The 24,381-nt window shown below is 39.5% G+C and overlaps 1 protein-coding gene across 1 annotated transcript in view; it reads left to right on the forward strand.

The window, feature by feature from the left end:
- Gmds (GDP-mannose 4,6-dehydratase) overlaps positions 1-24,381 on the forward strand; it is a 580,335-nt gene that overhangs the window by 428,120 nt on the left and 127,834 nt on the right. The window contains exon 8 of the mRNA XM_052727412.1: positions 20,239-20,357. Within this exon, the coding sequence (XP_052583372.1) occupies positions 20,239-20,357 (119 nt within the window). The remainder of the gene's footprint in view (positions 1-20,238; positions 20,358-24,381) is intronic.

A 24,381-nucleotide genomic window follows, 5' to 3' on the forward strand; every position in this document is an offset into this window, starting at 1 on the left:
TTCAAAAGAAGGATGGAAAGATTAGAAGAACCAGAGGAACAACAAGTTTGGTATGAGACTGTGTCTCCTGGAAATGTCAGTAGCTATACCCATGAAGTCAAATCAACATGGCTGCATAAATATGACCTGGACAAGGATGATACCAGTAGACATAACAAATGCAGAAACAGGAAAACTCATGAGATCTCAACCCCAAACTAAGAACTACAGGTAACTAAGGAATGCTGAGAGCAGAAGAAATAGTCTTCCCTGGAGGAAGATCATACCAATTGGTTATCCAATACCAAATGATGAGGCCTAAAAGTATATACATACAAGTAATGTTATATGGACTGAGCAGGTTGTATTTATATATTTAGGAATATACACAGACACATAAAACAACAATAAAAGAAAAAGAGGCCATGAATTCAAAAGAGAACAAAGAAGAGTATATGGAAGGGTTTGGAGGGAAGAAAAGGAAAGGGAAACAATATAAATATTATTATAATTATCTAAAAAAATTAAATATAACTTAAAATTTTAGAAGCAAGTGATGAAACCACTAGGTTTATACATACCTCGTTGTGTTGTCATTTTAAATATTTACAGCGTATTCTTTCAAATATTTCTAGATTTAACAGAAAGCATTTCCATGACATTTTATGCCTTACTAAATTGACATTAAATATTCCTATGTTTACACACATACATACATTTAATGACTCATATTACCTATGAAAGTTTGCTGTTTTGTGATTTTAAAGATATTTAAAAAACAAAGTAATGAAATATTTATTTTTTTACCTCTTGTATCTTGTGCTTCATAAAGTAACACACAAACAAGCCATATATCTATTTTAATACTAGTATATTCACTTTATAACTCTATTATAAAGCCAACGGTTGGCCACCAGTGGTCAATGCATATATCACATGGATGGCATTGCAATCAATGAACTGTCACAGGAAAGTCAAAATATAAACAGCCAGCATTGCTACAGCAGCTTAAAGCTGGGATTAACTTGGATCACCTAGTCTTCTGCTTTTAATGAAATTCCCTCCCTTGTATTTTCATGTTTGGGAGAGAGTCCAAAGTTATCTCATGCTAATTTAGTTAGGCAGTGCCCTCCGGGGATGTCACAGGCTTCCCTGACCTCTCCAGAGGAGATGCAGTGAAGGGATGAGGAGAATTAAACATTCCTACGAAATTGGAAAGCAGCAACCCCCCAGAGAGTTTGCAAAGAAACTAGCTCCAGACTCAGCTGCCAGAGCCTCAAGTCACCTTTTCAGCACTTACTTGACGTCTCTCTCAGTCCCATCTGGCTTGACTCAGAGGTCAGCCCGGGGACTAGGGAGAAGTGGCAGCTCAGAGAAGAATTCAAGGGAGGTCCAGCTGAGGCACATTCTGTTTTTGTCTTTTGCTATTATCTGAAATACATTCAAAAAGATGGACAGAGTACAGTTAAGTCCTGGCTGACTGCATCTCGGGAAGAGATCCACTGCAGGCGGTATCCCGACACATCTCAGACCCACTGGTTCTGTGCAAAAGTGAGAAATCACTTTTCAAAGAAAGGCAATTTATTCAGTAGAAAGAGTTAGCAGAGAGTTTGAGATGTGAGACGTAATTATACTATCCCATTTCTTCATTGGCTTCCATTGTGATTCTGAAGGCATTCTTTCTTCACCATTTGATTTACGAGAGGGCTTCCAAGTCAGGTATATATTCTGACACCAAGAGTTCTCCAGCAGTACCATTCCCATTAAGCTTAAATTCCTTTTTTTTTTTTTTTTGGTCTGGAGCCGAGGACTGAACCCAAGGCCTTGCACTTGTTAGGCAAGCACTCTACCACTGAGCTAAATCCCCAACCCAAGCTTAAGTTTCTAACTTCTGTTTTCTCTGTCCAAAGCAAGAGAGCAGGAGGAAGGGGAGAGGGAGAGAACCATCACAGTCATCATACCATCACAAAGTCAAGCATCCTGATCCTGTGCCCAAGCGGGACGTGGTTTTCTTTACAAAGACAAAAGTCATTCTCTGCTTCAGACACTCACCTCCCATTTCATATAGCTTTCAGAAAGCATAGCCATCTGACCAGAGAGAGGATGTGTATAGTTGGGGGCTGAAGTCAAGAAGCTAATTGGGGGACCAGGCATATTTCAAAGGAGCCAGTACAAAGGCTTCCATACCTCAGCCTTTGACATTAGAAATAGCTTGGGACAGGAAGAAAGAAGAGCTCTGAATGGAATCTCAGAGAAGCCTTCCCAAGGCCTCTAGCTTTCCTGCTATCTCCAGGCCCTATCCCCAGGGTGTGAAAGAGTTAAAGGGCTCTGTGAGCCCTCACCCCCATCAGGGAGTGTCTTTGGGCACCAGAGAGAATCTGGCACAGGATGTGTTTTCATGGAACTGCTTATCAAAAACTAAGCTTCTGCTGTTTCGTTTTGAAGGGTAGATGGGGTGGAAAACTGGCCGAGGGAGCAGGAAATTTGCCTTGCGTTCCTGCTCAGTCGCCATGTGACCCTGTTGCAGGTCAGACTTCTAAGCATGTCTCAGTTTCTCCATCTGTAAACTTAAACAATGGATTGAACTTTACTTGATTTTCTTACAAGAGTGTTGGGAAAAAAACCTCACCAAAGCTATGGCAAAAGAACACTTAGGAAGCTTAGTCTTGCTCTAGCCTGGGTTCCGGCTGCCCAGTTGCCCTCTTATCTGTTTGAAAAGTTTTCAGACCACAGCCTTCGATGCCTATTAATGGGTTGTATTCCTACCTAACCTTGTTAACACTGTCCCAGCTCTAGGAAGACAGTGGAAGAGCTAAGAGGCCTTTTGCCAAAATAAACAGTAAAGCTTGGAAACACTTAGGCCAAGATAATTAGGAAAATGGTGTTGAATAAAGGATGGCATTAGGGTTCTGGTATGCTTACATTACAATCTGGTTCCAAACAGCACAATCTGCAACTTGTGACCAGTTTTTAAAGGTTTTGTTTGTTTGTTTTATTTTGATTTGGTTTAATTTGATATCTACCTTTTAAGGGATTTAATGTGTTTACATCTTTTGCTCACCTTTCTGTTTAGACTCTACTTACGGACTTTTCTTCTACACTGAGAAGTCAAGGTGGAAATTTAACTTCTTTAAAATCTAAATTACTATTTAGAAATGCTGTTTAACAAAAGAATGGCATTTATCAACAATAATGCAGCTCACCATTGAATAACCAAGGCTACCCACTTGGAAACTCTCCCTATATAATATAAACTTATTTCCTTGAAATAGCAGAAACCTACATATAAGACGTATACACACACACACACACACACACACACACACACACACACACACACACACATACACACAGACCCACATATTGCCAGAGGTTTGTGGTTTTTTTAAAGTTTGACCCTACCCTACACACTTTGGGCAGGGAGTTAGAAATTCCTAAGGATAAAATGTTGAAGGCCCAGATTCTGTTCTAAAATGCTTTTTAAAAGAATTACCACTCTGAAAAATACTGTGTTTCTGTGTTTGGTATGATAACATCCCAGGGAATTATCACATCATAGCTTGAGGATCATTATGGAACACTGATCTTTCAGATAGTCACCCAGGAATTCTCTCCAGTAATATTATTATTTATAATAGCAATAATATTTGGTAGATCACAAAGTGCTCTCCATATATTATTGGATGGGATATCTAAAACCCTCTAACCTGTATGAGAAAATCGTGGTTGAAATAAGTTAAGGATATAGTCTAAAGCAACAAGCCTACCTAGCCACAAACCTAGCTGAATTCTTTCCACAACATAATAAGGAAACTGGCCCTTCATGCCCATTCATTCTCCTATAAAAATACTCCATTTGGATAGATGAACACACCCACATGCCTCACCTCTTGTCTCTGTGGCCATCTCAGTTCACACCTCCTATACATCTTTTGGGTGTTTTTTTTTTTTTTTCTGGGAGTTGTTAAATACACATGCATGTATGAGTGCATGTATGAGGGGAGCAGAGGTCAACTATGGGTGTCTTACCTCAAGAATCATCTATCTACCTTTCTTTTTGAGGCAGAGTCTCTCCCTGAGCCTAGAGCTCACTGTTCTACTGGGTGAGCTGACCAGTGAACCTTGGGGATTCTCTAGTCTCTGCCCCCACCCCCAGCACTTCCATTACAAGCACATGCCACCATCATTCCTGGCTTTTCATGTTGGTGCTGGCAAAAGAACTCAGGTCCTCAAATAAGCCATCTCCCCAAATCCACAGTTTTGTTTTGAGTTCATATTTTTACATTTCCGCTCTCAAGTCTTTCCACGGGTGTAAAGAGTACTTTCTATCTTGTATAAAAGTACATATGTTCTGGCAGAAAAGCTTCCTACACTGCTGGCACTGCTTTTATTGTTGAGAACAAGATTATTTCTTCACTCTTAAACTCCAGCCTTCATGGTTGTCCTCGAAGGAACAGAGAAAGACAAGAATAGTCAGGACTAGAGTGCCTCTCCTCTCTTGTTGCCTCCTAGAGACCCTCCAATTGGCAGGGGGCTGCAGGGGCAGCGCCAGCAGGTGTCACTGCTTCCTCTTGGGTGCATCCTTCTGAACCCTGTCCTAACTTGCACTGCATATTTCTGAGCAAATGGTTAGTCCCTGCCCCTTTCCATGGTGGTCCTATCAAAGTTCCAATCTAACACTAAGTGGGAGACAGCAATGTGTCCTACAGACAAAAACTGGTGCCCACTGCCTTGCAGATCTTGGAGCCATCATGATACCAACTGGAATGTCCTGTTGTCCCTATTGATTACCCCAAAGCAAACATGCAGTCCATTGTACTAGTAGGAACACAATACTTGGGCTTTTTTCTTTTAATTCCTGTTTTTCCTGGAGTGTGTTACACATAGTGCAGTCTATGTGAAAGAAAATAGAAAGGAAGGAGCAATCATGGTGCTGTCACTTAATCAAGTTTGTTTGTTCTCACACTGACCCCACTCTCTAATATCTGCACACTCAGTCTGTAACCCAGCTGGATAGCAAAAAGAACGCCCTGAAGGGGGCATTTCTCACTAGACAGTCAGATTACTCTCAGGGAGACTCTGGGGCTTTATTTCTGTGTCTTTGGAGAATTGATTTACTGGAAGTTTATCTGCAAGGCTTAATTCACTGATTCTTCAGCCTAATTGCCCATCCTCTTACTCCACTTAAAACCAAGTTTATTCTTATTGCAGCTCAGAGGATGCACTCTAGAGGATAGAACCTTGGAGCTACTAAGTTGAGAAGAGACAGCTGCTTTGTATTCTGAATGACCCATACTCCACCTTAGGGTGTTTCAGAGCGGGCCCAGCAGCCCTCCTCACCTGCCTTGTTTTTCCCTCTCCTGCCTCAGAACAAGTTTATCGTAACAGCAGGGTGTGTAGTATGATTACCACACGTGTCTAGCTCACTGGCAGGAGCAGTATGCCAATGGTCTGGAGACATGTAAACTACTACAAAATTGCTAGCTTTTAAAAATATTGATTTTTAATTTTCTAGACTAGTAAGTAGATTGTCTTTGATGCCATTCTTTAATAAAGTGATCAGCATTCCCTAGAATCTCAAAGCAAAAACTAAAATCTAGAGAAACGGCATTAAAATTTAGTTTGAAACCTGACAGTTTGAGGGTTTCTGAAAACTTTCCTCCAAAGTACAATGCGGTGAAAACACCATCTAGTTCTTTGAGAGCAGTGAGTGCTGCTGGACGCAGAGCATGCCACTGGAAGACTGAACATCGCCCAGCTCCCCAGGAAGGTTCAGATCACAGTTAGTATCTGCCTTTCATAAACACTACTCAAAGTGCTCTTTCTCTGAAGGTTGGAGACTGAGAGAATGAAGCACACATCCTCTCCAGGCCAAGAGTTGCGTCATTAGCCCTGTGTGATCAATAAGTACATTGTGGTGGTGATTTCATAGCTGATTAACTGATGTGCCTACAAGCCAACACTTGACTTGAAAGGCTGGTCTGGCTGCTCACTGTGTGAGCATGGCCTTCACTAGCCTGCCTGGCAGCCAGCTCTTAGCAGCACTGTCCCAACCACAGCCTGGGTACAGCCCTCAGTTTCATCGTGAGTAACCCATCAGCCAGAGCCTGCACTTCTGTGAAAGAATGGGCATTTTGTCTTTTCAGTCAATACCAAACAACAAGATAATTAGTATTAGGGAGGAGAAAAAAATGAATAGAAACTACTTCCAATACCTGATTGTGGACACTTTACCTTTGATAATTGAGATAACTGGGAACAGCAACAGTGACTGTGTGACAACACAGAAAGGTTCACTTGATAGAAACTACCATTGTGTCTCTGTCACTACTGAAAGGCAGGGTTCCTTGACTTTTCTTGAATTCATTTCCATTGTGTTGCCTTTGAATTAGATCTTAGAGCTCCATCTTGGAGTTTTTGCATTCTTCTTACTGACTTTCTGTTTCATTTTAAAGAAAGTGAAGGTTTTAGTTTTTTGTTTGTTTTTTCCTCTGGCATTTAATATCACCAGTTGTGGGGTAAATAAATCATCATATACTTGAGAGAAAAAGTGGGAGGAAAACTGAATGTGTTGAAGATTCTTGCTTTTCATTACTAGTGAGATTTCCCAACTGGAGCGTCTCTGTTTTATTTTGCCTCCAGCGAACACCTGATGATCTGTAATAAAGCACTATGCAAATACTTTCATATATTAAAAGAACAATATTTTGACACTCATTAACACAAGCAAAAAAATATAACACTCAAATAGTGTTCAAGAAAACAATGAAGATATTGTTCATTCATTCACATGAAATGAATGCTAAAAGTTTATTATAGTAACAGAAAAGAGTCCTCTTAGATCTTAGTCTTTAACATTTGCCTAAGTTACATTACTTAACGTGTTATACAGTAATAGATTTTTGTTATCAATATTGAGCAATCACTGATGCTGATCAAACTATTGAAATTTTTGTCACCAAAAAATAAGTAGTAATTTCCTGTGGTCTAATAAATTATAGATTTCTCTAAAGACCCCTTAAAATATACTTTTATCTATCTCAAAGTTTTCAAATACTTGAGAACGTATTTTGATAATGCTAATTTATCATAGGCTTACTTTTCTAGATTTTGTATAGTTCTATATGCTTAAAATTTTTTAAAGTCTCCCAATGACCCTTTGTGTATGTTTTAATAATTGTGCTTCTAGAACAAAATTTTTGTTTGTATTTTAAATATTGGAGAACAAAATGGGCTGTTTTGGTCTTTAGCTTTGTTTAGTGTGGATTTGCTTTTATTGAGGGAGAGACGTGTGTGTGTGTGTGTGTGTGTGTGTGTGTGTGTGTGTGTGTGTGTGTGTGTGGTGAATGATGGGTAATTTCTCCTGTGTCACTGTACTCACACAAAACTGTTATGATCAATGTTTTCTTAAATGTGATGGCTTCCCTTTTTATCTGTGTTGATCAAAACTATTGCAGAGCCAGCATCTAGGAATCTTTGTAACAGACACTTGAGCAGCACAAGTTAAACCAAGGCAGGTAGAGCAGTTTGACCACTCATAAGAACAGAACCCCTCTACTGATTATAGAGGGCACTTTCAAATTTAGCAAATAAAATTACAACTATTCTATGCAAGCATATTTTTAAGAGTACTGATAGAAGAGTGACTTTCAACTGGACACTAACTTTTGTAATTGGTCTCTGGGGATACATATTTGAAGAGTTTCCATGAATAAGTCAAATGGGATACTAGGTTCCCAATTACTAAAATGGTGGTCAACCTTGCTCACTATTGCTGTTATTGTTACACAAGAGCTGAAGGATGGTCACAGAAGTAGCACACTGATGAGCAACACCCCTGCTCTCATGCTGATCCCTCCTCCATGGCAGGGTGCACTTGGGTTGCCACTTGGCACGTGGTGCTTCCCCACTGAGTCCTCCATTCACCCCTTAGAACAGAGATGCATGTCTTTTCTCTAGGCTTACAAGTCCATAACTCATGCTTGGCCTCTAGCTGTCTTCATTGAGTTTGTTGGCACACAGAACAGAAACCAATTCAATTAAAGCAGAAAGAGATCTGTCGTAGGAGGAGCCTTGTGTATACTTCTCAGGCTCAGAAAGTAAGACTTACTTTGTTCAATGCTTCTGACCTCTTCTCTCATTCTCCATATTGTGACTCCTCTACTCTCATATGTTTCCTCCTTTGTGCTGGGCTTACATCCCCTGTGCAAGCCTTCCCCCTGCATCAGATGGAGCAGGCTCCAGAAGCCTCAGTAGACACTACCTTGTTGGCTTGGTTGAATGTCTATGTCTGATTCAGACATCTTTGACAGTATGATTGATCCAGACTTGTCAGGTCTCCATCCATTATAAGGAGGTCGGATAGTCAGGAAGCACAGTAACAAGTCACCTGGTTCAGTGACAGCTGCCTTTGATTCATCTTTAGCTGGAGTGGTGGGTGGGGCCAGTCTTACTTATTGGGAGGAAAGGTTTATTTAGAAAGGAGCCGTGACTGCTGGCTCACAGACACCTCAAGAGGTTTATGTCTTTTCTATGTCAGTTTTGAAAGTCCCAACCCTGGCACAGCATCTATTCTGTCTGTCCCTTCCTAGAACATCTCCAGAGCCTAGCATCTAGCAGGCAGTCTGTAAGTGTTTTAACTGCTTGATCTGCTGTCTGGGTCAGCCTGCAACAGTGGGTCACCTGCCTTGTGCTTTAATATAGTGCAACAGAAAGCACTTGAGGGAGCTGGAGCTCCAGCGCCAGCTCTGCACTGAAGTGGGTGTGTGACGGTAGGCGAGCCACTTAATCTCTCTGGTTTCAGTTGCTTCATCTTTAGAGTGAGTTGAATTGAATGAGAACAGCTCTGAGGCCCCTTCCAGCTATAAAATTCTGTGGCTCTGACTAACTGACTTGGGATTTAACTCACCCCACCCTATAGGCCATCCTTCCCTTTTCCATTTATGGGTACAAGAGTTTTGTCATGGGTATGGACCAGTCATTCTCCCAAGCTACATAATCATTGTCATCACTCTTCTCCTGCTAATGAATAATAGGGTTGTGTGTAGTGTTTTTTAGCACTTCCTATGTCCTGGGCACACTTGCAGACACTTTAGATGTTAGCTAATTTATTCTTAAAACAACCCCATGAGATAGGATACTCTTTAATTGAGTATCAGGTTAGCTTACCAGCAGTTACCTGTAAGCAGCAGGCTGGAATTGAATCCCGGGTAGTCTGGTGTTAAGCCTGCCCCAGTAGAGCTCCAGGTATATTCAGAGCAGCACTCCAGCTTCCCCATGAACTTGTTGCATATGCATGCTCTCTGGAGCCATCCAGGCCTTTCTGTTAGAATCTCCTGGGCTAAAGAGGGCCAGCAATTTCTGTTTGTCTTCCAGATGATTCTGATGTATGCTAAAATTTGAAAATTCCTGCCACCTTTATCACTTTTCACCAAACCCAGAAATGTTCTTTTGAGTGTTTATCACAGTTATTCTGGCAGGAAATAGGGTATATGCTATTGTTGCCAATGTCTGGGTAGTTGAGGCGGGCACTCAAATGCCACTGCCAATAAAGGTGAACCTGGATGTGCTTTTTTTTTTCTTTTTTTTCTTTTTTTTTCTTTTTTTTTTTTTTTTTTTTTTTTTTTGGTTTTTCGAGACAGGGTTTCTCTGTGTAGCTTTGCACCTGTCCTGGAACTCACTTGGTAGCCCAGGCTGGCCTCGAACTCACAGAGATCCGCCTGGCTCTGCCTCCCAAGTGCTGGGATTAAAGGCGTGCGCCACCACCGCCCGGCCTTTTTTTTTTTTTTAAGCTCATTTACTTTTCTAGTTTAACATGACTGATGAAATGGGTGCAGAAGTCAGGGTGTGGACACAGTGCGTGCCGATGAGGGAGAGGTGGGATTATTTCTCCAGAAGTGTTCTTCCTCCACAAAGCCCTGTAGTCTCTCAGCAAGATTGTGTAGGCAGGATTAAGGTAGTATGTCATGTAGGCTAACCCTCTTTCCTTAATCTGAAGCCTGTTCTTTGCCTTGCCCTGCCCATAATGGCATGCCCTTATGTGGCCACAGAGCTCTTCTGATTTGAGATATGCTATAAATGCAGAGATTTAAAAAATAGTACAGGTATGTGAAATACCTGGATAATGTTTATATCAGGATAAAACACTAATTATACTGGGTTAAATAAAACATTAAAACTAACTTCTCTTTCTTTTATAATGTGTCAGAAAATTTTAAACCCTTTATATTTGGGCTGATCCTGCCCTGTATAGTAGTACATGGTATAGCAGTTATTTAATGGAAAGGAGACTCTCATGGCAACACCAGGACCTACTATTGAAAGGAATGTAGAACCAGTCCAGAGTTTAGATTCTCAAGGTCATAATCAGGTGGTTCAGACAGGCCTGATGGTCATTGAAAGGCAAATGGATTAGAAGAGGTTTACATAGCACAGTTAGGAGCTTAAAGCAAGGAGGTGGCCAATCAGGTGCTCCTAAGTGTAAAGAAACTTCCTCTACCATTCTTAGAGCTTCTATATTGTCCCTGCTGAGCCAGACACTAATTCTAGAACGGCTTACCTGAGTATTTGAGTGGGAGCAGGTAATTGGAAACACCTGGCTGAGGTAGGTGGCTGGGTGTGCTCCAGAAAACAACTACTTCTGGGAAGCATGTTGTGACAGTAGTAATGTTGGGGCCAAGTTAGAACACTTGTCAAATTATAGTGACCTGAAAGTGAGCTTCCACATTTCAAATGTCAGTCTTTAAATTATTATTCCATCATATAAACCAATAATTGGACAATTTAAGGAAATATGGAAATATGCAAAGAAACTGAAAGTGTAGAGCCAGGAATGGTGGTGCATTCCTGTGATGTCATCAGGAGGCATAACAGGACTCTTTCCAGTACCATGACAGCCTGGGCTACATGGAGAGTTTCAGGCCATCCTGAGACCCTGTCTCAAACAAATACACACAGATGTAGGAATTTTCCAAAATATCTAAACATTCATCTGGCATTACAGCCCTTACACAATATCCTTTTGTGATAGGCTCTTTTAGAAATAGATATAATAATCCCACCCATCCTGCACATCATTTTTCAGTATGACTATATCCATAAGAAGAGAAATCCTATTTCCCCTATGTTTGATAGTGGACTGTAATCAAAAGCTTGCTTAGAAAGTGATAGCAGCTAATAGGTTTGCTGCCCTCTCCCCTGATAATAAGTTTCTCCCCCGAATTGAAGAAGTGTAGCAATAGATATATTGAGCAAAGCAACTCCTGAGCAGTTTCACTGGTGTCAGAGAAGCCAGAGAAGTCTTGCCCACCCAAGCCAGGGCAGGAAAGTTTTATAGATTGTAGGCAAGGGGTGATGATGTATCCTCGACAAGCTGGGTTCATGCCCAAGTGTGGTCAAAAGCTGAGTGCTTAGGTGGGGATGTGGGGGCCTGGCAGCAGCAGGGGAGGAAGCCGCAGTAGTCCCAAGAATTTGGAACTAGGCTTTGGGTGCTTTTCCTTTGTTCTGACTCTCTGAGTGGGCAGGGTTTGGAGAAAGAGAGAGAGAGACAAGAATGGAGCTTCCCGGACCATGCAAGGGCAGGCTGGAGGTTCCAACTGAACATTGGCTTCCAGGACAAGCTTTTTAAGGCCTTCAGCTCTGTTTACCTTTGTGGGAACAGATGCCATGTAAAGAAGCTTGAGCCAGGGTGATAAATGATGGGAGACCATGTCAGTGAAGAATGACCATGAGGAGTCCTGAATGTAGGCAAGACTTAAGCATCAAAGTCCAGGAGGGAAGCCATCACCATTCCATAGTCTAGCCTGATCCACATAGCCAGGATCACCAGGAATCAAGATGAGCCATGTCCTCCGAACTCTCCACAAGTTCTGAGCAACAAAAAACTGAAGTCACTATGTTTTGGAATGGTTTAAGCAATAAATTGATCAATTTAACATTGATTTTCATGTTTATTTTTTCACTCAGGTTCTTTTATAAATCACTTTTTTAAACCTGAAAAGTTTTAATTAAAAACACCATAGAAATACTCAGATTCTTAACTATGTGTGTTAATATTATCTTAGTTGCCCCTATAGTTAAGACTTGTCCACTGACAGTAAACCAAAAGTATTTTAAAGATATTGTTAATCCCACCGGGCAAGAATAAGACCACTACCACAATTGTTGAGCCAAATTTGAAACAAGCTTTATTAGATACTAGCCAGGACAATGGACACTGACTAGGTCCATTCCTAGATTCCCAGAGTTCAAATTACATTATAAGTCCTGAATTACATTAGTGAAGGGCTTATAAAGGCAAACCCCACAAGGCTGTGTCCTTCCAGCCTTTGTCCAATCATAGGCAAGCATACATCCTGTCATACTTCCTGCCTGTGTACTTCCTCCAAGCACACCCCACCAAGGTTTTTTACAGAAGTGAAAACAGTAACATGTTATCTTACATGAACACCACCTCCTAGCACTCCAGGAACTTATCTGCCCTTGGAAAAGTAGGGCTTATAGGTTGGAGGCATTTTTGTTTTATAGATCTCTTAAGCACAGTAATTTAAACTTAAAACATAATATTAATCCTCACAATGTTTTTCTAGATATGTGCAAAGTATTTTAATTAATATATTTATTCTTACAATGTATTTTTATACTATTCATCCTTTGTGTCCTTTTTTGTTTTTGATGACCTACTAAGTCCAATTTATGCTGCCCATATTCTCCTCCTGTGGAGTTACCCCAATAGGACATGGTGGATCACACCCTTAAAAAAAAAACTGACTCTCCTTCCCTCAGAAGCCAACAGTTGCCAGTAACTTCTTAGTTAGGGACAGGGGCTAATGAGCCATTCCCCTCTCTGTGCTGGAATGTTGACTAGCTTGATCTTGTACAGGCAGCACAGCTGCTGTGAGTTCATGAGTGCAGCATCCTGTCATATCCAGAAGACACTGCTTCACTTCAGTCCTCCCTAACCTCTGGCTCTTACAATCTTTTCACCCTACCTTCCTTGACAGTCCCTCAACCAGGGGTTGGGGAAATGATAGAGATACCTTATTTGTGCCTGAACACTGCACTGACATTTACACTCTGTAGTTTGGTCAGTTGGGAATTTCTGCACTATCCAATGTCTACTGCACAAAGAAACTTCTCTAATGAGGTATGAAAGCTGCAATAATCTAAAAATATAGATATATGCATTTAGAAAGCAGTTTGATACTATTTCCACTTAGCAAAATAACAGTAGGTTTGTCCATAGGGCCTGTGAACTTTGCAACCATAGATTCTCGGCCATATTTACAGTACCAGGAATATTTCTTCAGTGGAATAGGCATCAAACCCAATCGGAATGTGGTTGGTTACCCCCCTATCATCTGTGCCAATATCATACTTATCTTGCCACAGTCCGTCTTTATTGTAGGTCACAGGATTCACAGATAGGTAAGACTGATGATGACATCCTCCCGATCCCCAGTAGCCTATACAGCATCTGCTGGAACCATGAAAGCTAGCAAGCAGGGAGGATTCTCCCTGGTTGGTACCATGTAATTTCTCAATGTCCCATGACCAAAGTAGTAGTTGATGTCTTCAGCAAGAGGGTCTTACTACCAAGTTCCAGTGGGCAACTAAGAGCAATGAGAATAATCTGTATTGTTTGGGGGATCTTCAGTATACTCCTAACCAATAACTCAAGGGGATTCTCCCACATACAACACTGGTCTTTTTATTTGACAACCTATAGCTTCTGGGAGTACTATCTTTCATATATTATTTACAACTTTGATGTAGCTGAAATTGATCTTGAATTCATGATCCTTCTGCCTCTGCCTTTCAAGTACTAGAATTACAAATGTGAGCCACACACCTGTTTTAAAATAACAAAGGGTAATTCTTTATACACTCATTCATGGCATATGGATGTTGAACAGTATATATCCAGTTTGATATATAGCCCTAATCCTTTGAGGCATTGTGCTTTAACAATGAATGTAAAGAAAGAAATATATTTAATTGACTGGACTATTTGGATTCAGTATTCTCTCATTTAAACATTCTCAAATGAAGAACAACAAAAGCTGTGTAAGAAACAGTAAACCAGCTTTGTTTTAACAGTGAAATTGGCCATAACTTGAATTATAAGGTACTATTGAATGTGGAGCAGATGCCATCAAATTTAGTGGGAAACACATACACACATACACACACACAAATACACACACGGAGTCTGTCCACTAAGTGCTGTTACCTGAGAACAAACATTTGCATATAAGCAAATATATATCATATTTATCATTTTGGGTCTGGGTTACCTTACTCTGCATGATTTTCTTCTAGTTTCATTCATTTGCCTGCAAATTTCATGATGTCATTTTTTAACAGCTGAGTAATACTCCATTGTGTAAATATACTACATTTTCTTTAACCATTCTTATGTTGAGAGACAACTAGGTTGTTTCCAACTTCCGGCTCTTATGAATAGAGCAGCAACGAACATGGTTGAGCAAGTGTCCTTGTGGTACAATGAAGTGCTCTTTGGGTATATGCCCAAGAGTGGTGTAGCTGGATCTCTAATAGATTAAGTCCCATCTTCCCAAGGAACTGCCATATTGATCTCCGCAGTGACTGTGCAAGTTTGCACTCCCACCAGCAATGGAGGAATGTTTCCCTTGCTCCACAACCTCAACAGCATAAGCTGTCACTTGTGTTACTGATCTTAGCCATTCTGACAGATGTAAGATGAAATCTAAAAGTAGTTTTGATTTACAATCCCATGATGACTAAGGATATTGGACATTTCTTAAAGTGTTCTCAGCCATTTGAGTTTCATCTGTTGAGAGTTTTCTATTTAGGTCTGTATCCCCATTTTAAAAAATTGGATTATTTGAGGTATTTGATATCTAATTTCTTGAGGTTTTTTTTACGTTTTATAAAATCTTTATTGACAAATCATTCACATAATATACAATTTTCCTGTTTGCACAATTTGATAGACTTTAGTCCAGCATCCTCATAGGCGCATCACCACTTTCTATTTTAGAACATCGCTGTCTTCATTACATTCTACCTTTTTTTTTAAATGAACCTAATATTTGCATTTGTAACTGTTTCTAAGTTCACAATTCAGTGGCATGAATTACATTCAAGATATTAATTATACTTATGATATTCATTAATTACACTCATGATATTAATTACATTTGTGGTATTCATTGATTACATTCACAGTATTCATTCAATCACTATATTTATGATATTCACTAATTACATTAATTGTATTGATTTTTTACATTCATGATATCATGTCCTGATACTACTGTTCGTTTGTGGGGCTTTTCCCTCACACAAAACAGAAACTCTGTATTTAGGAAATCATTGCTCTATATTCCTTTCTTCTCCATCTTGAGATAATGTCTAATCTTTCTGTCTCCATGAATTCATGTATTCTATATATTTCATTTTTAATTATAATCTGTTTTTATGTTCAAGCTATCTATATTATTTCTCCTGCAGTTGTACATAAAATGTTTTTACATTTAAAAAAGGGCGAATACTATAGAATTGTATTACATGAAATATATTAAATTTCTTGAGTTCTTTATATATTTTGGCTATTAATCTTCTTTTGGATATGGAGTTGGTAAAAATCTTTCCCACTCTGTAGGCTGCCACTGAATAACATTATGCTTTGCCTTACAGAGATGTTTCAGTTCATGAGATCCCATTTATTAATTGTTGATCTTAAGAATTTCTTATCTATTAGTTCTTCCTGCTCAGTAACTGTATCTTTAAAATACATCTTTATCTCTAAAGAACCTTCACTCAATGGCATCTGTATACATGTCACTGGTTTTGCCCATGAATAAATTGAGAGGGCCATCATGCGAGGCTTTATTTTTGTACTTCATCCTTTTGTTAACATAGTTTTATTTGTCTTAATTGGGTTATTGGATTTTTTTCTCAGAAATGTCAAAGAGCTAGGCATAGTGGCACATGCCTGCAATTCCAGCACTTGAGAGGTAGAGGCAAGGAGGATCAGGAGTTCATGGCCAGTTTCAGCTACATAGTAGTTTTGAGGCCAGCTTGAATTTCATGAGAGCCTATCTTAATGCAAAACAAACAAAATCATAGTAGACAGACTTTCCTGAGCTAATCCTGAGACTTACCTCTGTGAGTTATACAGAGCCCAAGCCTTGGCCTACCTTAATCTATTGAGGTGCCAACCCAGACTGTGACTACCAAGCTGTCATGAAGAAAACTTCTGCAGAGTAAAGGGTAAATATAAAATAGACATGAGAGGAGTTCCATGTGGCATCTTCATTACAAATTTTACTTTTGCTTTGTTCAAATTCACCATTTTTTTTGGCGGGGGGCGGTGGTTCAAGACAGGGTTTCTCTGTGTAGGCCTGACTGTCCTGGAACTCCCTCTGTAGACCAGGCTTGGCCTCGAACTCAAAGATCCACCTGCCTCTGCCCCTTGAGTGGTGAGATTAAAGGCAGGCACCACCACTGCCCAGCAAATTCACCTTTTCTTAATTATTGTTTTACCATAGATTTTTGTTTAGTTGGTTGGTAGGTTAGTCAGTTAGTTTGGTTTGATTTTTTTCTTACTGAAGATTAAACCCACAATCCTGAACTTGGTGTTCTAATGCTCTATACTGAGCTATGTCTCCAGCCTGGATGGTTTGTATTAGAATTATTTCCTAGATTATCTCCCCTGTATTATGTGCATATATCCATATAATTATTGGTTTTTATGACAATTATCACATAAATACACACATAATAAATTTTAAAAATAGCTCATAGGCATGAAAATGCCAAGCTTAACAAAGCAGCAGTCAAATGCACATAGTTAAACATCACCTTGATTAACCAATCTTGTTATTCATGGTGCCAACTCAGTTAATCAGTGTTCGTGGCTTGGATACTGAACTGGAGATTAATGGCAAAGTGGAAGCAATTGTAGGATCCAGATTTTTAAGACAAACACACATCATACCCCAAAAGGCATGCATGGAATCAGTGTAGTCAGTCGTCTGTGGTGATGTGCTTTCAGTGTTCTCCTTCACTGGGCCACTGTGAGCAGCCACTGGAGCTGGCCACTTACTGGTCAGGGAAGACTGGCCTCTTACCAGGGCCTCCTGAACCTCTTGTAGTCACATTTATCATTTGAAGAGCTGGACAGAAGATTATGAAAGGGTGTTTTTTTCTGAAACTTTCAAATGTAAAGTTTTTTATTTCTCTAAATTAATTTGTAAAACAGATAGGTTAACTATATAGTTGCAAGAAAGAATATTACCATAGCTACACTCGTCTCAACTTGGCTGTCAAATGTCAATTGTACAGCATCAGATTTCCCTTAACCTCACGGGCCTTGAATGCAAACTAAATTGAGATGTGACTTGAAAACTGTGTTGTTCTCTTGCCACTGAAGGACATTTTCATAGGGAAGAATCTTACTCTGGTACATCCCTTATGTGATTTGCTTTTCTCCCTGTGCAATGGATAAAAAACAGGGGTGTGTGTGTGTGTGTGTGTGTGTGTGTGTGTGTGTGTGTGTGTGTGCGCGCACGTGTGTGGGGGCTGGTAATCAGGTAAAAAATGAAAGTAAATAAGTATCTGAGGAAGTGACTAAGTCAGTCACATCCTTAAATGGCATCAGAAGAATGTCAGATGACTCCTGCTTTTCTTCTTTGATTCCATGAGAGACAAAAAAAAGGACACTGGCCTCTAAAACACATAACCCCATAACTGCTTCTGCCTTCAAAAGCCAAAACTAGGTGGTGATTTGCTCATAGCCCATGGCCCATCATGTCATGGGTCATGTGATCCCACATGTGAACAGGAAGGTGAGAAGGGGTGAACTCTCGCCTTAGTTGTGCCATCCATCAGAGAACAAATGGAGCAGATCCATGTGTGCAGCTGAACACGGAGGTGAGGGCCATGTCCTCCTCACACAGGGGCCTTTGTCTCCCGGACATGATCTGGCATTAGGAGGGGATGCACTGGGCCTCGACTTTGTAGCAAATTACTAACCCATTATCACACTAGAACATAGGATCGTTTATCTTCTAATCCAGAGTGTCACCTGTTCTTCATTTACCAGTCAATAATCATTAATTATGCTCTGTGGAAATTTAAACAAAGCTCATTCCCTCTGTTAGAAACCAGTAAACTCTTTAGCAATAACAAATAGATCTGGAATTGTATATCCTTTCCCTCTCCATTCCCAGACTGGAGTCTGGCACAGTATGAACTGTAGAGGAAATGCCTAGAAATTGATAGGTCAAAGGCCCCAAACAGTCTGATGGAAAGAAAAGAGCAGACTCTTGGCTCTGGCTCCCTTGAAAGCAAGAGGCTCCCACTGGTCTCCATTCCTACCAGGAACATACAAGTCCTAAGGACCTGGCCTTGCCTAATGTAGACAGACCTATAGCAACCAGAAGCCACTCTTGTCCTTTTATTTCTACTAAGCCTTTGTTTCCTTCCACATGAAAGAAAGAAAAAAAGAAAGAGAGAGAGAGAGAGAGAGAGAGAGAGAGAGAGAGAGAGAGAGAGAGAAAGAAAGAAAGAAAGAAAGAAAGAAAGAAAGAAAGAAAGAAAGAAAGAAAGAAAGAAAGAAACCCACGGGAGATCTGAAGAAAAAAAATCAGCTGAGTGGTCCTGAAATTTATACGAAAATGTTATTTTTAGAATGGAAATCTGAATGAAACATACTTGATTATATTTACCCTGTTCACACCTAATCCCTCAGACAAATGTTCAAACAGAAATTCTAGCTAGAAACATAAACATAAACATTTAGTTTCCCTAAAACTCTAGAAATACTTTGACAAAAGCCAAAACCTGTGTGTCTCTGTGTGTGCATGTCTGCATATGCATACACATGTGTGCCTTGACATGCTTCAGGCTTTTACCCAATCAAGGGAGGTAAAAGGGTTGCCTTAGTTGGGAAGGGCACCAAAGGGCAGCTTGGGACCAGGTAGGGCACAGTGCTTTGTGTAGTTGGTTCACAGTGAGACAGCGAGATCTCATCCCAGCAGCTCCTCAGGACCCTGGTCCAGAACATGGGAGCAGAGGTCAACTTCCTGAGACAGATTAGGAGAGATTATACATTCCAGGTTATGAGGCACATGATCAACCAGAGCCTACAAGGAGCCCCAGGCCTGTGCTTTGCTCATATGTGAATACCAGCTACCCCTATGTTTTAATAAATGTTTGGGGGTTTTTGTTGTGTTTTGTTTTGGTGTGTGTGTGTGTGTGTGTGTGTGTGTGTGTGTGTGTGTGTGTGTACTTGGGCGTAGGTGCTCATGGAAGCTAGGTCAGATCCCTGGAGCACTGGAACAGGCAGTCGGCACTGCCTGATGTGAGTGCTGGGAATCAAATCCCTGTCTTCTGGGAGAGCAGTGAGTACTATGAAACACTGAGTCATTTCTCCAGCCCCATAATCTATATCCCTCAATTTTATTTATTTTTATTTATTTATTTTATATATTATTATGTGTATATATGTATATATAAAATATACCTGTATAGTTGATATATAATTCTAAGCTGTGGAAACAGTAGGTGTACATGCTACTGATAAATACTTTTCTAAGCAAATAGAGTCGATTGTGACAGTTTCTCATAGTCTATGGTTCAAAATGCTGCTTCATTTGTGCCAACTTCTCTAACTCTCAGTGTGTAAATTTCTGTCACACTCTGAAGGTTGAACAACCAATGTTGACAACTTGTTAAAATGCTAGTAGTTTCTATTGTGTGACTCTGTTAACTGTGTATCTTTTTTACTGCTAAGCTTTCCACTCATTGTTGAGAAATGGGGTTCTACTTTTGAGGACTTTTAAAAGACTTTTTTCTTGCCTGCCATCTGTGACAAGAAGGACACTCAAACAATGCCCCTGGGATTATTCTTTCATTGATATTCTATACAAAGGTTATTCACTGGATATTGATAAACATTTTCCTCTTAAGTTGTGGTCTGGAGACCTGCTGTGTAGCACTCTCCTGGTCTGCTGAAGATAAAAATTTCTAGAGTCCATGACTGAGCCAAGTGTTCATACCAAGATGTCCTCCAAATTTTTTCTGATATACATCAAATTATGAGAGCCATCTTCAGTAATTAGAATACTGCATTAAGTTCACACTCATTTTCTAGCTCTCACACTCATTTTCTAACTCTAACTTCCATATCCAATCATGTGCTTTGATAATATTACATCACCACACTGATCACGAAGTAACTCTCACATGATTTTACTTCTTTCTTTCTAGGCTATGTGGCTGATGTTGCAAAATGATGAGCCAGAGGACTTTGTCATCGCTACTGGGGAAGTTCATAGTGTCCGTGAATTTGTTGAGAAATCGTTCATGCACATCGGAAAAACCATTGTGTAAGTACACCTGCTGGGTACTTGCTGCTTGCTCACCAGGTATTTGTTGCTCATGCTTTTCCACTTGATTCTGCTTCCCATCTCCCTCTCTCGGTATCTTGCAAAGCAATGTCGGAGATCCTTTGTGAGTCTCATATTCAACTCCAGTTAGCATGTCAAGTCTTTATCAGCTTCTATACCAGTTTTCTGAGGATTTACTTTTATTTTTTTAATTTTTAATATATTTTTCAACTTAAAGTTTATGGTAAAGTAATTTCTGTGTTGTATAATGACTTTTCTACAGCTAACTGTATCCTTTTATGACACCAGTATAAAATCATTGCTCAATATTTTTCAGTACTTTCATATATACATACATATGTATATATAAATATATATGAACCCATATACAAAGTGGTTTTTTGACACAAGATTTCTCTAGTGTAGCTCTGGCAGTCCTGGAACTTTCTCTGTAAACCGGGCTGGCCTCAAACTCAGAGATCCACCTGCCTCCGCCTCCTGAATGCTGGGATTAAAAGTGTGTGCCACCACCACCCAGCTTACATTTTAAAAAACAGAAACCACTGAAAATTTAGAGAAGAGTTTATGTGTTATACTTTTCTTTTCCCTGAGCCATTAAAAGTAACTGTGACTTAATATTCTGTCATCCTGTACTTGTTTGTATACCCTACAAACAGCGACTTTCTCTTATCTAAATGCAGTAAGCCATCCATCCCTGGAAACAGAAACCAATACATTGCTGCTTTCCAGCCTTCGGATCCCACCTGTGTCCCAGCAGTTGGCATGCTGTCCTTCATACAAGCTCACCCAGTGCAACATATGCACTACTCATGCTTGTGGCATCTCACAAAAGTTTATTGGAATATGAAAACAATTGTGATAAATCACTACAGAGAATTCTTTTTCCAGTTTAATTATAATATCCAGTTTGATGACATTTGTTACATTCACAGTGTTATATGATCATCACCACTATCCATTTTCAAACTTTTCCACCACACTAGGCAATAAAAACAATAACTCCTCCTTTTATTCTCCTACCTGGTAATTTCTACTCTATGAATTTGCTTGTTCTAGGTAGCTCTTGGCAGTATAATCTTTCACATGTTTTTTTTTTGTTTGTTTGTTTTATTTTGTTTTCTATCCCTTTTACTTATCATAATGCTTTAAAAATTCATCCATGTGGTAACATTTCATTTCTTTTTTTTAAGACTGATAAGCAGCTGGATGTAGTGGTATAACCCTATAATCCCTAAACTCAGGAAACTGTCAGGAATACTAGGGGTGGAAAGCCAGTCTGACCTACATATTTAACAAGCTCCTTTTTCTTAAAGACAGAAAGGCTGAATAATTTTTTATTGTGGCTGTATGTCATATTTTATTAATCCATTTCTGTGTTGCTTGGACATCTGAGTTCTTTTTACCTTGTAGGCTATTGCCAATAACACTGATGTGAATATTAATTCACAAATGCCTGTGTTGGTCCTGCCTTCGGTTCTTTTGTGTATTATATTTGGGTGTAGAATTTGTATGTCATATGGTAATTACATTTAATTTCTTAAGGTTTAGATAAACTATTTTCTAAGATTCTTTTTTAAAATAGAAAAAGATTATGATTCCTGGCTATGATGAAATAAAAGAAACTAGACTTAAACTTTTTTTATTTATTTATTGGTTTTGTTTGTTTGTTTTTGTTTTTGAGACAGACAGGTTTCTCTTCAGAGCTATATCTGTCCTGGGATCCTCTGTAATGATCAGGATGGCCTTGAACTCACAGAGATTCACCTGCCTCTGCTTCTCAGAGTGTTGAAATTAAAGGTGTGCACCCCCATGCCTGGCTATACTTGACCTTTTAACTTAACTGGTAAACTAGATAAAATATATGAAAAAGTTATTTTAGGCATTTGACAAAGACAATACAGAACTATGGTCCCTAATATAATATCAAGATCGAGTTCTGAATTGCCCTGACCCTTTTCCTGGAGTCATAGTGAGACCCATACAAGTTTAGAAATGGACTCCCCCCCAAGCTGAGAACTGTACCAAGAGTCTGAAGGACCTAGACTTTGTGGTGCAGAGCTTTAGAAAGATGGAATTTATTTTTAAAAAAAGCTTCAGAGATCTTTACAGAGTTCTTCTTGAATCTTTGCTTTATAATACTACGGTGTAGGTATATGACAAGCTCCACAAGCTTAAACAAAGAACACCCCTGAAGCAAAGAGCTGACTGTTCCTTCAAGTTCACTCAAGACTAGATCCAGACATCTGTGATGGAGCATCCTGAAGATCACTCACTGCAATCAAGATTCCAGAAGGCTCTGCCTCAATAACAGGAAAGGCTACTCTAGAGTCAGAGTAACAAAGTCTAAATAGAGGTCTTCAGAGGCTCTACTAGAACACAAATAACAGCTCCTGGCCATTATGAAGCCCAGCAGTCTTCAAAGGGAATGGTAAAATCTTGACACTGGACTACATATAATTCATTATATTCAGGTTTCAGTCCAATATTAGTAGGTATGTCAAAAAGCAAGAAAACATAACCATATAACCCACAGCCAGAATAGCAGTCAAACACTAGAAACAGACTTAAAAACTAATGAAGGTGATATAAACACACAAAGACATTAAAGATAACTGTTGTAAGTGTGTTTTTAGAAAGACATAGGCACCTTGGAGAGAACATATTTTTAAAATTAGGTGGAACTTCTAGAGATAAAAAAACCAAGCATTTGTAATAAAATTTTCATTATTGACATTGAGCAGATAAAATGCTGGGAAGAACACAGAATGTGTAGACACAGTGATGGAAATGACCCAAAAGAAGCATAGAAGGAAAAGACTACGTAGGAGGGAAAAGTGGTTTCCTGTGGGGGTTACCAAGAAACGTGATGGGTGTCATTGAAGTCACTTAGGCAGGGGGTGTGCACAGAAAGAGTTAAGGAAGAATCATTTTCCTCCCTGATTTGATAAAAGTGTAGATCTAGGACTCATAATAAATCTCAAGCAGAGTAATTTCAAAGAATGCTCAGTATACCTCATAATCAATACATGGAGAAGAAATGCTAAAAAGAAAAGCTTGGTGTGTTTTGTCTGTTTGTATTGTTTTCCTATAAGATGGTCTTATGCAGCCTGGGCAAGGCTCAAGCTCTCTAAGTAACGAAGAATAACCTTGAACTCCTAATCCTCCAGCCTCTCCCTACACAGTTCACCTAGGGTTACAGAGGTGTGCCACTACAGCTCCTTTTATTCTGTGCTAGGGATCAAGTCAAGAATCTCCTGTATGTTATTTAACACAGTCACAAGATGCAGGGTCTATACACAAAAGTCAATTACATTTAAGCATTAAAAACAACAATTACAACTGAAACAAAAATGCCACTCATAGGAAATTAGAAAAAAAAATGACACTCTCAGAAGTGAATTTAACAACACATGAAGTATTTATATATTCAGTTTGTAGAAGACTTTGGCAAAACCCTAAATAATGAGAAATACATAATGTTGTTGGCTTGAAGAACTAACGTTGATGTTTGCTTTCTTCAAATCAGTGGACAGATTCAGTGTAATCCAGTCAGAGTGACATGTGTTTTTAAAAATAGAAATTAGCAAGCTGAGTCTGGCACAGTAGATTACATCTGTATTCCTGCCACCAGGGAAGCAGAAGCAAGAGGATTGCAGATGGAGCCAGCCTGAGCTACATCACAAGCAAACCCTTCAGATGAAAGAGCAGGGAATTGGGGGCAATTGTAAATTTCACCTGGAAATGCAGAGGATCCAGGGTTGTTTAGAAAAGGCCAAAACTGTAGAACACTTACTGCTACATTTTAAGGTTTCTTTAAAGCTTAAATTATATGGTGTTGTCATGAAGCTCCACCCAGAGACCAACAGAATACAATAAAAATTATATAAAAAGATCCATGTTTATATGGCCAACTGAATTCCCACAAAGATGTGAACATAATTCAGTTGGAAGTAGATTGTCTTTTCAAGAGATATTGCCAGAACAAATCAGTAATGGCAGGGAT

Source organism: Peromyscus californicus, unplaced genomic scaffold (genome assembly GCF_007827085.1).
Source record: "Peromyscus californicus insignis strain IS unplaced genomic scaffold, ASM782708v3 Scaffold_8__1_contigs__length_139910024, whole genome shotgun sequence".
Taxonomy (NCBI): Eukaryota; Metazoa; Chordata; class Mammalia; order Rodentia; family Cricetidae; genus Peromyscus; species Peromyscus californicus.